The sequence below is a fragment of the Somniosus microcephalus genome, chromosome 9, assembly GCF_052327205.1.
Source record: "Somniosus microcephalus isolate GS21.2 chromosome 9, FLI_Smic_1.0, whole genome shotgun sequence".
Lineage (NCBI taxonomy): Eukaryota > Metazoa > Chordata > Chondrichthyes > Squaliformes > Somniosidae > Somniosus > Somniosus microcephalus.
Window position 1 is genome coordinate 243,489,318 of NC_140995.1, and position 16,316 is coordinate 243,505,633.

Sequence of the window (16,316 nt, forward strand, 5' to 3'; positions counted from 1 at the left end):
TTCCCTCCGAGTTCGGAGATTGGTAAACCTACCTGGTCTCTTGGAGCCTCTTTTATACTCACTCCGCCACTCCGAGATTACAGAGTAAAGCTCCCTCTACACTGTCCCATCAAACACTCCCAGGGAAGGTACAGCACGGGTTAGATACAGAGTAAAGCTCCCACTACACTATCCCATTAAACACTCCCAGGGCAGGTACAGCACGGGTTAGATACAGAGTAAAGCTCCCTCTACACTGCCCCATCAAACACTCCCAGGGCAGGCACAGCACGGGTTAGATACAGAGTAAAGCTCCCTCTACACTGTCCCATCAAACACTCCCAGGGCAGGTACAGCACGGGTTAGATACAGAGTAAAGCTCCCTCTACACTGCCCCAGCAAACACTCCCAGGCCAGGGACAGCACGGGTTAGATACAGGGTCAAGCTCCCTCTACACTGTCCCCATCAAACACTCCCAGGGCAGGTACAGCACGGGTTAGATACAGAGTAAAGCTCCCTCTACACTGTCCCATCAAACATTCCATGGGCAGGTACAGCATGGGTTAGATACAGGGTAAAGCTCCCTCTACACTGTCCCATCAAACACTCCCAGGGCAGGTACAGCACGGGTTAGATACAGGGTAAAGCTCTCTCTACACTGTCCCATCAAACATTCCATGGGCAGGTACAGCATGGGTTAGATACAGAGTAAAGCTCCCTCTATACTGTCCCATCAAACACTCCCAGGGCAGGGAGAGCACAGGTTAGACACAGAATAAATCTCTCTCTAGTACAGAACCTGTTACTCACGTCCCACAGCAGAGCTCCACAGAAGTGTGTTGTTTGTTGTCTGAACGCAGTAACCGGTCAACAGGGACCCCGACCGACACCACACGCACAGGATCCGGGTACACCTGATACAGGAAAACAGAAGGAGGCTCTCAGTCCCGACGGAGCAGATCGCTCAGCTGCTGCATACAGGAAACTACCCCAAAAGCAGCGGCCTAAACCCTGGGCTCCTCCCATATCTACTAGCTCAGCCCGGGTGCAGTTTACCCCGCCCCAATCCCCACCCGTTCCTCCTCCCTTCCAGATCGCCCCACAGTACGCACCATCAATCTACTCTGCCATGAGTCACTTGGTGACCTGCAAGTCTGGCTCACTGGGGCAGCAGCATGGATATTAACAATCGGCCTCAGCGCCTCAGCGAAGGGAGGGGAACAATCACACAGAGTTCATGCTCCCAATTCAGAACTGACACTCCAGTGTAGTACTGAGGGAGGGCTGCACTGTCGGAGGGTCAGTACTGAGGGAGCGCTGCACTGTCGGAGAGTCAGTACTGAGGGAGCGCTGCACTGTCGGAGGGTCAGTACTGAAGGAGCGCTGCACTGTCGGAGAGTCAGTACTGAGGGAGAGCTGCACTGTCGGAGAGTCAGTACTGAGGGAGAGCTGCACTGTCGGAGGGTCAGTACTGAGGGAGCGCTGCACTGTTGGAGGGTCAGTACTGAGGGAGCGCTGCACTGTCGGAGGGTCAGTACTGAGGGAGCGCTGCACTGTCGGAGAGTCAGTACTGAGGGAGCGCTGCACTGTCGGAGGGTCAGTACTGAGGGAGCGCTGCACTGTCGGAGGGGCAGTACTGAGGGAGAGCTGCACTGTCGGAGGGTCAGTACTGAGGGAGAGCTGCATTGTCGGAGAGTCAGTACTGAGGGAGCGCTGCACTGTCAGAGGGGAAGTACTGAGGGAGAGCTGCATTGTCAGAGGGGAAGTACTGAGGGAGCGCTGCACTGTCGGAGGGTCAGTACTGAGGGACGCTGCACTGTCGGAGGGGCAGTACTGAGGGAGCGCTGCACTGTCGGAGGGGCAGTTCTGAGGGAGGGCTGCACTGTCGGAGGGGCAGTACTGAGGGAGCGCTGCACTGTCAGGGGGCAGTACTGAGGGAGAGCTGCACTGTCGGAGGGGCAGTACTGAGGGAGAGCTGCACTGTCGGAGGGTCAGTACTGAGGGAGCGCTGCACTGTCGGAGGGGCAGTTCTGAGGGAGAGCTGCACTGTCGGAGGGGCAGTACTGAGGGAGCGCTGCACTGTCAGAGGGGCAGTACTGAGGGAGAGCTGCACTGTCGGAGGGGCAGTACTGAGGGAGCGCTGCAGTGTCGGAGGGGCAGTACTGAGGGAGTGCTGCAGTGTCGGAGGGGCAGTACTGAGGGACGCTGCAGTGTCGGAGGGGCAGTACTGAGGGACGCTGCAGTGTCGGAGGGGCAGTACTGAGGAAGCGCTGCAGTGTCGGAGGGGCAGTACTGAGGGAGTGCTGCACTGTCGGAGGGGCAGTACTGAGGGACGCTGTACTGTCGGAGGGTCAGTACTGAGGGAGCGCTGCACTGTCGGAGGGGCAGTACTGAGGGAGAGCTGCACTGTCGGAGGGGCAGTACTGAGGGAGAGCTGCACTGTCAGAGGGGTAGTACTGAGAGAGTGCTGCACTGTCGGAGGGGCAGTACTGAGGGACGCTGCACTGTCGGAGGGGCAGTACTGAGGGAGAGCTGCACTGTCGGAGGGGCAGTACTGAGGGAGAGCTGCACTGTCGGAGGGGCAGTACTGAGGGAGAGCTGCACTGTCGGAGGGGCAGTACTGAGGGACGCTGCACTGTCGGAGGGGCAGTACTGAGGGAGAGCTGCACTGTCGGAGGGGCAGTACTGAGGGATGCTGCACTGTCGGAGGGGCAGTACTGAGGGACGCTGCACTGTCGGAGGGGCAGTACTGAGGGAGAGCTGCACTGTCAGAGGGGTAGTACTGAGAGAGTGCTGCACTGTCGGAGGGGCAGTACTGAGGGAGAGCTGCACTGTCGGAGGGGCAGTACTGAGGGACGCTGCACTGTCGGAGGGGCAGTACTGAGGGAGAGCTGCACTGTCGGAGGGGTAGTACTGAGAGAGCGCTGCACTGTCAGAGGGGTAGTACTGAGAGAGCGCTGCACTGTCAGAGGGGTAGTACTGAGAGAGTGCTGCACTGTCGGAGGGGCAGTACTGAGGGAGCGCTGCACTGTCGGAGGGGCAGTACTGAGGGACGCTGCACTGTCGGAGGGGCAGTACTGAGGGAGAGCTGCACTGTCGGAGGGGTAGTACTGAGAGAGTGCTGCACTGTCGGGGGGGCAGTACTGAAGGAGTGTGGGGAGTTGGGTGCATGGCCACTCTAGATGTCGTTACCTCATCAACAGTCCTCAGCCCTCTGATCTCGTAAACCTGACTTAAAGGGACCTCTGCCGTGTACACATCCTCATCCCTTCGAATCACATCCCGCACGATCTCCTCCACTTCCTCCAGCTGCTGCCCGGTGATCGGTGCCTGTGTTACAATCAGAGTCAATGCATTAACTGGATCAGAATCAGAGTCCAAGTGTCAACTAGATCAGAACCAACATGTTAACTTTTTCTTATTCCCTCATGGGTTGTGGGCGTCACTGGCAAGGCCAGCATTTATTGCCCATCCCTAATTGCCCTCGAGAAGGTGGTGGTGAGCCGCCTTCTTGAACCGCTGCAGTCCGTGTGGTGAAGGTACTCCCACAATGCTGTTAGGGAGGGAGTTCCAGGATTTTGACCCAGTGACGATGAAGAAATGGCGATATATTTCTAAGTCAGGATGGTGTGTGACTTATACAATCATAGAACGGTTACAGCACAGGAGGAGGCCATTCGGCCCATTGAGCCCGTGCTGGCTCTCTACTTGAGCACTTCAGCGAGTCCCACTCCCCGCCCTTTCTCCGTAGCGCTGCAAATGTTTTTCCTTCAGGTACTTATCCAGTTCCCTTTTGAAAGCCATGATTGAATCTGCCTTCACCACCCTTTCAGGCAATGCACTCCAGATCCTAACCACTTGCTGGATAGAAAAGTTTTTCCTCATGTCGCCTTTGGTTCTTTTGCCAATCACCTTAAATCTGTGTCCTCTGGTTCTCGACCCGTCCGCCAATGGGAACAGTTTCTCTCTATCTACAGCAAACTTTGTGCTATCCGGCACCCACGGGACCGAGCTGCTGCCGTTGCCTCAAAACTGCAGTACTCTCCAGAGTTAATGTTGAGAGATACGGAGATTCTTATCTCCGTATTTGACAACAAACACTGTTGCTTAGCAACAGCTTCTAAACACTCGGGTGTGGTCTGCAAGCTCTGTAGCTGAAGCTGTTGCTATAGCTACAGACCTTGCACAGCTTGACTGTTCAAACAAAGCAAAAAAAAATAAAAAACGGCTGCTGATTTTTGCCGGTGGCTCCAGATTGCCGGATAGCACAAAGTTTCCTGTACTCTGTCTAGACCCCTCATGATTTTGGACACCTCTATCAAATCTCCTCTCAACCTTCTCTGCTCTAAGGAGAACAACCCCAGCTTCTCCAGTCTATCATCGTAACTGAAGTCCTTCATTCCTAGAATCATTCTTGTAAATCTTTTCTGTACCCTCTCTAAGTTCTTCACATCCTTCCTAAAGTGCGGTGCCCAGAATTGGACACAATACTCCAGTTGAGGCCGAACCAGTGTTTTATAAAGGTTCATCATAACTTCCTTGCTTTTGTACTCTATACCTCTATTTATGAAGCCCAGGATCCCGTATGCTTTTTTAACCGCAAACATAGACAGGCTGGTGGAATGGGCGGACAAGTTCGATTACAGCTTTGCCTGACAATCTTTGATTCCAGTTTACCCGGGCCAGATCCGTTCTCATCCCACTGAAATTGGCCTTCCCCCCAGTTAAACATTCTTATTCTAGATTGCTCCCTGTCCTTTTCCATAGCTAATCTCAACCTTATGATACTATGATCACTGCTCCCTAAATGTTCCCCTACTGACACTTGCTCCACTTAACTAACCCATTCCCCAGAACCAGATCCAGCAATGCCTCCTCCCTCGTCGGGCCAGTAACTTACTGATCAAGAACGTTCTCCTGAACACACTTCAGAAATTCTTCCCCTTCTCTGCCGTTTACACTATTACTATCCCAGTCGATATTAGGATAGTTGAAGTCCCCCATTATTACTACTCTATAGTTCTTGCACCTCTCTGTAATTTCTTGCAAATTTGCTCCTCCATATCTTTCCCACTATTTGGTGGTCTATAGAATACACCGAGTAGTGTAATGGCACCTCTATTATTTCTTAACTCTAGCCATATAGATTCTGTCCTTGACCCCTCCAGGACATCCTCTCTCTCCAGCACTGTATCATTCTCCTTGACCAATACTGCCACTCCACCTCCTTTCTTTCCTTCCCTATCTTTCCTGAACACCTTAAATCCAGGAATATTTAAAACCCAATCCTGCCCTTTTCTGAGCTGGGTTACCGTTATCGCCACGACATCATATTCCCATGTGGCTGTTTACACCTGTAGCTCACCAGCCTTATTTATCACGCTTTGTGTGTTTACACACATGCACTGTAAAGCAGTCTTAGACCTTCTATTCTCTTAGTCTGACCCCACCTAATACCTTACTATTTCTTACTTTAGTGCTCTCTGTCTCTTCCAATCCTTTGTACACTTTGTTTCTCCATTCTAATGTTACATCTTGGTTCCCATCCCCCAGCCAAATTAGTGTAAACCCTCCCCAACAGCAACCCCCCCCCCACCCCCCGTGAGGACATTGGTTCCAGCCCTCTTGAGGTGCAACCCGTCCGGCCTGTACAGGTCTCACCTCCCCCAGAACCGGTCCCAATGTCCCAGGAATCTAAAGCCCTCCCTCCTGCACCATCTCTCCAGCCACGCATTCATCTGCTCTATCCTCCTATTTCTATACTGTAAGAAGTCACACAACACCAGGTTATAGTCCAACAGTTTTATTTGAAATCACAAGCTTTCAGAGCGCTGCTCCTTCGTCAGGTGAAGTGGAGAGATGCATAAAGACACAGCTTATATAGTCAGAGAATAATGCCAGATGATTACAGGTAATCTTTCTAACTGCCATTTATCACACCTCGGCAGAGAGATAATCACAGCAATCAAAGGTGTGAATGGTGTCCAAACAGGTCAGTCAGGAAAACATTACATCAAAGAACAATGAGGTGGGGTCACAAGAGGTCAAATGTTGCAGATGCGGAGGTCTGTATGAAAAACAAACAAAAACATTTTTTTTGGCTGGAAATCACAGCAGGTCCGGCCGCATCTGTGTAGAGAGAACAAGCCAACAACGACTCGAGTCTGGATGACCCTACGTCAGGTGGGGTTACATGGAGCGTGACATGAACCCAAGATCCCAGTTGAGGCCGTCCTCATGAGTGCGGAACTTGGCTATCAGTTTCTGCTCTACGATTTTGCGTTGTCGTGAGTCTCGAAGGCCGCCTTGGAGAATGCTTACCCGAAGATCGGAGGCTGAATGTCCTTGACTGCTGAAGTGTTCCCCGACTGGGAGGGAACACTCCTGCCTGGCGATTGTTGCGCGGTGTCTGTTCATCCGTTGTCGCAGTGTCTGCATGGTCTCGCCGATGTACCATGCTCCGGGGCATCCTTTCCTGCAACGTATGAGGTAGACAACGTTGGCCGAGTCACATGAGTATGTACTCAGGAAAGGATGCCCTGGATCATGGTACATCGGCGAGACCATGCAGACACTGCGACAATGGATGAACGGACACCTCGCAACAATCGCCAGGCAGGAGTGTTCCCTCCCAGTCGGGGAACACTTCAGCAGTCAAGGACATTCAGCCTCCGATCTTTGGGTAAGCATTCTCCAAGGCAGCCTTCGAGACACACGACAACGCAAAATCGTAGAGCAGAAACTGATAGCCAAGTTCCGCACTCATGAGGACGGCCTCAACCGGGATCTTGGGTTCATGTCACGCTACATGTAACCCCACCTGACGTAGGGTCATCCAGACTCGAGTCGTTGTTGGCTTGTTCTCGCTACACAGATGCGGCCGGACCTGCTGTGATTTCCAGCCAAAAAAAGTGTTTTTGTCTGTTTTTTGTTTTTCATACAGACCTCAGCATCTGCAACATTTGACCTCTTGTGACCCCACCTCATTGTTCTTTGATGTAATGTTTTCCTGACTGACCTGTTTGGACACCATTCACACCTTTGATTGCTGTGATTATCTCTCTGCCGAGGTGTGATAAATGGCAGTTAGAAAGATTATCTGTAATCATCTGACATTATTCTCTGACTATATAAGCTGTGTCTTTATGCATCTCTCCACTTCACCTGACGAAGGAGCAGCGCTCCGAAAGCTTGTGATTTCAAATAAAACTGTTGGACTATAACCTGGTGTTGTGTGACTTCTTACATTTGTCCACCCCAGTCCAACACCGGCATCTCCACACCAAGGCTATTTCTATACTCACTCGGCGTGGCACTGGGAGTAATCCGGAGATTAATACCTTTTGAGGTCCTGCTTTTTAATCTCTTTCCTAGCTCCCTAAAATCTGCCTGCAGGACCACACCCTTCTTTCTACCCATGTCGTTGGTACCGATATGGACCACAACCTCTGGCTGTTCACCCTCCCCCCTCAGAATGTCCTGCAGCCGCTCAGTGACATCCTTGACCCTGGCACCAGGGAGGCAACATACCATCCTGGAGTCACGTTTACAGCGGCAGAAATGCCTGTCTGTTCCCCTAACTATTGAATCTCCTATCGCTATTGCTTTCCCGATCTTCCTCCTCTCTTCCCTTGTACAGCTGAGCCACCCGTGGTGCCATGGACTTGGCTCTGGCTGTACTCCCCAGAGGAATCATCGCCCTCACTCGCATTCTGGTTAGAGAGTGAGATGCACTCAGGGAACTCCTGCACTACCTGCCTGGTCTCCTTGTCTGTCTGGCGGTCACCCGTTCCCTCTCTCACACTGCGGGGTGACCACCTCCTGAAACGTGCTATCCACGTAGGTCCACCATGGGCCCCTGGGTTGGGCTTTCCAAGGGAGGGGAGATGGGGGAGGTTTGGGGTAGGGGTTGCTTAGTCGATTCCAATCCTGTCCTCACTATAGACCCCCACATACTCTGGGTAGTGACCAAGTTCGGGACCGTGGCACTAACTCCCTCCCCGAGATCAACCACCTCAGGACAGATTGGGATCAAACCCTGGGCCACGGGACAGCTCAGCTACTCCATGGGACAAACATATGAAGCCAGTAGGAAGGAACCTTGCTCACAGCTGTGTGGGATCTCCGGCACACAAGACACCACCTGAAGTCTGGTCACTCCGACAGTGTATCCCAGAGACCGGGACACCACCTGAAGACTGGTCACTCCGACAGTGTATCCCAGAGACCGGGACACCACCTGACACTCCGACAGTATAACACAGAGCCCGGGACACCACCTGAAGACTGGTCACTCCGACAGTGTATCACAGAGCCTGCGACACCACCTGAAGACTGGTCACTCCGACAGTGTATCCCAGAGCCCGGGACACCACCTGAAGACTGGTCACTCCGACAGTGTATCAGAGAGCCCGGGACACCACCTGAAGACTGGTCACTCCGACAGTGTATCACAGAGCCCAGGGCTCCACCTGAAGACTGGTCACTCCGACAGTGTATCCCAGAGCCCGAGACTCCACCTGTCACTCCGACAGTGTATCCCAGAGACCGGGACACCACCTGAAGACTGGTCACTCCGACAGTGTATCCCAGAGACCGGGACACCACCTGAAGACTGGTCACTCCGACAGTATATCCCAGAACCTGAGACACCACCTGAAGACTGGTCACTCCGACAGTGTATCCCAGAGCCCGGGACACCACCTGAAGGCTGGTCACTCCGACAGTGTATCACAGAGCCCAGGGCTCCACCTGAAGACTGGTCACTCCGACAGTGTATCCCAGAACCTGAGACACCACCTGAAGACTGGTCACTCCGACAGTGTATCCCAGAACCTGAGACACCACCTGAAGACTGGTCACTCCGACAGTGTATCCCAGAGCCCGGGACACCACCTGTCACTCCGACAGTGTATCCCAGAGACCGGGACACCACCTGAAGACTGGTCACTCCGACAGTGTATCCCAGAGCCCGGGACACCACCTGAAGACTGGTCACTCCGACAGTATATCCCAGAACCTGAGACACCACCTGAAGACTGGTCACTCCAACAGTGTATCCCAGAGCCCGGACACCACCTGAAGACTGGTCACTCCGACAGTGTATCAGAGGGCCCGGGACACCACCTGAAGACTGGTCACTCCGACAGTGTATCCCAGAGACCGGGACACCACCTGAAGACTGGTCACTCCGACAGTGTATCCCAGAGACCGGGACACCACCTGAAGACTGGTCACTCCGACAGTGTATCCCAGAGCCCGAGACACCACCTGAAGACTGGTCACTCCGACAGTGTATCCCAGAGACCGGGACACCACCTGAAGACTGGTCACTCCGACAGTGTATCCCAGAGACCGGGACACCACCTGAAGACTGGTCACTCCGACAGTGTATCCCAGAGCCCGGACACCACCTGAAGACTGGTCACTCCGACAGTGTATCAGAGGGCCCGGGACACCACCTGAAGACTGGTCACTCCGACAGTGTATCCCAGAGACCGGGACACCACCTGAAGACTGGTCACTCCGACAGTGTATCCCAGAGCCCGAGACACCACCTGAAGACTGGTCACTCCGACAGTGTATCCCAGAGCCCGGACACCACCTGAAGACTGGTCACTCCGACAGTGTATCAGAGGGCCCGGGACACCACCTGAAGACTGGTCACTCCGACAGTGTATCCCAGAGCCCGGGACACCACCTGAAGACTGGTCACTCCGACAGTGTATCCCAGAGACCGGGACACCACCTGAAGACTGGTCACTCCGACAGTGTATCCCAGAGCCCGAGACACCACCTGAAGACTGGTCACTCCGACAGTGTATCCCAGAGCCCGAGACACCACCTGAAGACTGGTCACTCCGACAGTGTATCCCAGAGCCCGGGACACCACCTGAAGACTGGTCACTCCGACAGTGTATCACAGAGCCCGGGACACCACCTGAAGACTGGTCACTCCGACAGTGTATGGTGGGAAATATGGAGATGGCAAAAACACTGAATGAATATTTTGTATCAGTCTTTACAGTAGAGGACACTAAGAATATCCCAACACGGGACAAACAGGGGGCTATAGGGGGGGGGAGGAGCTAAACACGATCAAAATCACTAAGGAAGTGGTACTCGGTAAAATAATGGGACTCAAGGCGGATAAATCACCTGGACCTGATGGCTTATATCCTAGGTACTTGAGGGAAGTGGCGGTAGGGATTGTGGCTGCATTAGTAATAATTTTCCAAAACTCCCTGGACTCAGCAAAGGTACCGGCAGACTGGAAAACTGCTAATGTAACACCCTTATTTAAAAAGGGCAGTGGACAGAAGGCTGGAAACTATAGACCGGTTAGCCTAACATCTGTGGTAGGTAACATTTTGGAGTCCATTATTAAGGAGACAGTAACAGGACATTTAGACAATCATAATTTAATAGGACAAAGTCAGCATGGTTTTATGAAGGGGAAGTCATGTTTGACAAATTTGCTGGAGTTCTTTGAGGAAGTAACATATAGGGTGGATAAAGGGGAACCAGTGGACGTAGTGTATTTAGACTTCCAAAAGGCATTTGACAAGGTGCCACACAAAAGATTATTGCTTAAGATAAAAAATCACAGGATTGGGGGTAATATTCTGGCATGGATAGAGGATTGGCTATCTAACAGAAGGCAGAGAGTTGGGATAAATGGTTCATTCTCAGACTGGCAATCAGTAACTAGTGGTGTTCCGCAGGGGTCAGTGCTGGATCCCCAACTCTTTACAATCTATATTAACGATTTGGAGGAGGGGACCGAGTGTAACATATCAAAGTTTGCAGATGATACTAAGATGGGAGGGAAAGTAGTGAGTGAGGAGGACATAAAAAACCTGCAAGGGTACATTGACAGGCTAAGTAAATGGGCAGAGATTTGGCAGATGGAATACAATACTGGAAAGTGTGAGGTTATACACTTTGGCAGGAAAAATCGTAGAGCAAGTTATTATCTTAATGGCAAGAAACTGGAAAGTACTGAAGTACAAAGGGATCTGGGGGTCCTGGTGCACGAAACTCAAAAGGTTAGTATGCAGGTGCAGCAAGTGATTAAGAAGGCCAATGGAATGTTGGCTTTCATTGCTAGGGGGATAGAATATAAAAATAGGGAGGTATTGCTTCAGTTGTACAAGGTATTGGTGAGACCGCACCTGGAATACTGCGTACAGTTTTGGTGTCCATACTTAAGAAAAGACATACTTGCTCGCGAGTCAGTACAAAGAAGGTTCACTCGGTTAATCCCGGGGATGAGGGGATGGACATATGAGGAGAGGTTGAGTAGATTGGGACTCTACTCATTGGAGTTCAGAAGAATGAGAGGCGATCTTATTGAAACATATAAGATTGTGAAGGGGTTGGATCGGGTGGATGCGGGGAGGATGTTCCCGATGATGGGTGAAACTAGAACTAGGGGGCATAGTCTTAGAATAAGGGGCTGCTCTTTCAAAACTGAGATGAGGAGGAACTATTTCACTCAGAGGGTGGTAGGTCCATGGAATATGCTGCCCCAAAAAGCTGTAGAAGCTACATCATTACATAAATTTAAAACAGAAATAGAAAGTTTCCTAGAAGTGAAGGGAATTAAGGGTTACGGGGAGCGGGCAGGAATTTGGACATGAGTCTAGGTTCGGATCGGACATGGCCCTGTGGGTAGCGGAGCGGGCCCAGGGGCCGTGTAGCCTGATCCTGCTCCTATTTCGTGTGTCTAATTCTGTTAGATTCAGGAGATGGTTCTGTGATAGTAGATTGGCGGTTAGGATCAGATCAGCCATGATCTTATTGAATGGCGGAGCAGGCTCGAGGGGCCGATTGGCCTACTCCTGCTCCTATTTCTTATGTTATGTTCACAGAGCCTGGGACACCACCTGACGACTGGTCACTCCGACAGTGTATCCCAGAGACCGGGACACCACCTGAAGACTGGTCACTCCAACAGTGTATCACAGAGCCCGGGACACCACAAGAAGAGATCCTAGCCCCAGAGCCCAGCCCGGTTCAGGACAGCACCGCCCGGGGACATTGGGGAAAGTTGAAGCAGTTCATACCTTGATACTGATGTCAAAGCGCAGTCGCTCGGCCGTGATGTGCGAACCTCTCTGCTCAGTGTGGTCTCCCAGCACACAGCATAGGGCAAAGTTCAGCAGATGGGTGGCCGTGTGTTTCACCATGCAGGCGACACGCTGGACCTGGGGAACATTAAACACCACAGAACAGCATTACAACACGGACTATGTTACCTGTAATTTTTTTGGCCCTGTGCGGCCCCTTTAAGCATTACAACACAGACCTGTTACAGGACCGCATTACAACACAGACTCCTCAAACACAGACCCATTACAGGACCACATTACAACACAGACCTGTTACAGGACCACATTACAATACAGGCCCCTCAAACAGACCCGTTACAGGACCACATTACAACACGGACCCCTCAAACACAGACCCGTTACATGACCACATTACAATAGGGACCCCTCAAACACAGACCAGTTACAGGACCACATTACAACACAGACCTGTTACAGGACCACATTACAGCATGGTCCCTTCAAACACAGACCTGTGGTACAGGGCAGCATTACAACGCGGACCCCTCAAACACACGCCCGTTACAGGACCACATTACAACACAGACCTGTTACAGGGCCACATTACAACACGGACCCCTCAAACACAGACCCGTTACAGGGCCGCATTACAACACAGACCCCTCAAACACAGACCCGTTACAGGACCACAGTATAACACAGACCTGTTACAGGACCACATTACAACACAGACCTGTTACAGGGCCACGTTACAACACGGGCCCCTCAAACACAGATTTGTTACAGGACCACATTACAACACAGACCCTTCAAACACAGACCCGTTACAGGACCACATTACAACATGGACCCTTCAAACACAGACCCGTTACAGGACCACATTACAACACGGACCCCTCAAACACAGACCCGTTGCAGGGCCACATTACAACACGGACCCCTCAAACACAGACCCGTTACAGGACCACATTACAACACGGACCCCTCAAACACAGACCCGTTACAGGACCACATTACAACACGGACCCCACAAACACAGACCAGTTACAGGACCACATTACAACACGGACCCCTCAAACACAGACCCGTTACAGGACCACATTACAGCATAGTCCCTTCAAACACAGACCTGTGGTACAGGGCAGCATTACAACGCGGACCCCTCAAACACACGCCCGTTACAGGACCACATTACAACACAGACCTGTTACAGGACCACATTACAACACGGACCCCTCAAACACAGGCCCGTTACAGGACCGCATTACAACATGGACCCCTCAAACACAGACCTGTTAAAGGACCACATTACAACACAGACCTGTTACAGGACCACATTACAACATGGACCCCTCAAACACAGACCCGTTATAGGACCGCATTACAACACGGACCCCTCAATCACAGACCTGTTACACGACCACATTACAACATGGTCCCTTCAAACACAGACCTGTTACAGGACCACGTTACAACACGGACCCCTCAAATACAGACCCGTTATAGGACCGCATTACAACACAGACCCCTCAATCACAGACCTGTTACAGGACCACATTATAACATGGTCCGTTCAAACACAGACCTGTTACAGGACCACATTACAACACAGACCCCTCAAACACAGACCTGTTACAGGACCACGTTACAACACGGGCCCCTCAATCACAGACCTGTTACAGGACCACATTACAACATGGACCCCTCAAACACAGACCCGTTACAGGACCACATTACAACATGGACCCCTCTGTGGTAAACCACTAATCTGCCTGTACAGAACATGTCTGGGCATGCCTCAGCTGGCTCCACCCCTAAGCCCAGGTATAAAGGTGATTGACCTCCAGTCCCCCTGGCTTTAAGGATCAGTCTACCAGCAGAGGCATGCTCGTATTCTTTTGTTAATAAAAGCCTACTTGTTATAAGTTTAACTCTTAGTCTTCTGGAGTGATTGATGGCGCATCACCCTCAAACACAGACCCGTTACAGGACCACATTACAACACGGGCCCCTCAAACACACGCCCGTTACAGGACCACATTACAACACGGACCCCTCAAACACAGACCCGTTACAGGACCACATTACAACATGGGCCCTTCAAACACAGACCCGTTACAGGACCACATTACAACATGGACCCCCCAAACACAGACCCGTTGCAGGGCCACATTACAACACGGGCCCCTCAAACACACGCCCGTTACAGGACCACATTGCAACACGGACCCCTCAAACACAGACCCGTTACAGGACCACATTACAACATGGGCCCTTCAAACACAGACCCGTTACAGGACCACATTACAACATGGGCCCTTCAAACACAGACCCGTTACAGGACCACATTACAACACGGACCCCTCAAACACAGACCCGTTACAGGGCCGCATTACAACACAGACCCCTCAATCCCAGACCTGTTACAGGACCACATTACAACATAGTCCCTTCAAACACAGACCTGTTACAGGACCACATTACAACACGGACCCCTCAAACACAGACCTGTTACAGGACCACGATACAACACGGACCCCTCAAACACAGACCTGTTACAGGACCACGTTACAACACGGACCCCTCAAACACAGACCTGTTACAGGGCAGCATTACAACATGGTCACCCTGAACGCTGACTATACCAGGTACAGACTATATTATAAGTGTTACAATTTCCCAGCGACCATCCCATGATGAGCCTAGTTAAAGTACCTCGTCCACAAACAGGTTGAGTCGATCGCCAACGTGAAGTGTTTCCAGGACGTAGACTGTGTGGATCACAAACCCTCCAGCTGTCTGCACATCCTCCACCGGGAGCAGGATATCCTGAGGAAAACCACAATGTAACTGGGTCTTGGCGGTTGTTTTCATTAGTCCCTCCCGTTTCTGGTTAACCCGGCGACGCAGCTGTCATCAACTAGGCAAGCTGGTGCCAATGAATCCACCTCGGTGGCTGCACTCTCAACTTGGGGTCCGAGGTTGTGGACTCGAGCTCCACCTCAGCACATAATCCAAGCCGACATTCTAGTGCAGTACTGAGGGAGCGCCGCACTGTCGGAGGGGCAGTACTGAGGGAGCGCCGCACGGTCAAGAGGGTCAGTACTGAGGGAGCGCTGCACTGTCGGAGGGGCAGTACTGAGGGAGCGCTGCACTATCAGAGGTGCAGTACTGAGGGAGCGCAGCACTGTCGGAGGGGCAGTACTGAGGGAGCACTGCACTGTCGGAGGGGCAGTACGGAGGGAATGCTGCACTATCAGAGGTGCAGTACTGAGGGAGCGCAGCACTGTCGGACGGGCAGTACTGAGGGGGCGCTGCACTGTCGGTGGGGCAGTACTGAGGGAGCGCTGCACTGTCGGAGGGACAGTATTGAGGGAGCGCTGCACTGTCGGAGGGGCAGTACTGAGGGAGCGCTGCACTGCCGGAGGGGCGGGACTGAGGGAGCGCTGCACTGTCGGAGGTGCAGTACTGAGGGAGCGCTGCACTGCCGGAGGGGCGGTACTGAGGGAGCGCTGCACTGTCGGAGGGGCAGTACTGAGGGAGCACTGCACTGTCGGAGGGGCAGTACTGAGGGAGCACTGCACTGTCGGAGGGGCAGTACGGAGGGAATGCTGCACTATCAGAGGTGCAGTACTGAGGGAGCGCAGCACTGTCGGACGGGCAGTACTGAGGGGGCGCTGCACTGTCGGTGGGGCAGTACTGAGGGAGCGCTGCACTGTCGGAGGGACAGTATTGAGGGAGCGCTGCACTGTCGGAGGGGCAGTACTGAGGGAGCGCTGCACTGTCAGAAGGGCAGTACTGAGGGAGCGCAGCACTGTCGGGGGGGGGGGCAGTACTCAGGGAGTGCTGCATTGTCAGAGCGTCAGTATTGAGGGAGCGCTGCACTGTTGGAGGGGCAGTACTGAGGGAGTGCTGCAGTGTACGGGTCAGTACTGTCCCAGTGTAGGGTGAGCACCGCTCCATCAGCAGCAGTCTGGAGCCTGGTGCCTCAGAGTAAGTGGGAAGTTTGGTTAACCCACACGCTGACACACAGCTACTGAATGATCGAAGAACGATAGAGTTAAAGGAATGGGATCCCAAACTTATACAACAGCAAAATACTGTGGATGCGGGAAATCTGAAATAACAACAGAAAATGCTGGAAACACTCAGCAGGCCAGGCAGCATCGGTGGAGAGAGAAACAGAGTTAACGTTTCAGGTCTGCGACCCTTCTTCTGAACTCTTCAGAACTTCTGAAGAAGGGCCCCAGACCCGAAACGTT

General features: G+C 52.5%; 1 protein-coding gene across 5 annotated transcripts in view; it reads right to left on the reverse strand.

Annotated features, from left to right (window-relative positions):
• Positions 1–16,316, reverse strand: part of aars2 (alanyl-tRNA synthetase 2, mitochondrial (putative)) — a 91,251-nt gene that overhangs the window by 34,683 nt on the left and 40,252 nt on the right. For 4 of the 5 annotated variants that reach the window (XR_015079634.1, XM_085998090.1, XM_085998089.1 and 1 more), the window contains 4 exons: positions 14,770–14,883; positions 12,049–12,189; positions 3,173–3,310; positions 791–894 (listed from right to left, as the gene is read on the reverse strand). Coding sequence is in view for 4 of the 5 variants with exons in the window: in XM_085998090.1 (XP_085854216.1) it covers positions 791–894; positions 3,173–3,310; positions 12,049–12,189; positions 14,770–14,883 (497 nt within the window). In the remaining variant the exon portion in view is untranslated. The remainder of the gene's footprint in view (positions 1–790; positions 895–3,172; positions 3,311–12,048; positions 12,190–14,769; positions 14,884–16,316) is intronic. The other variant, XM_085998091.1, reaches the window with a different exon arrangement.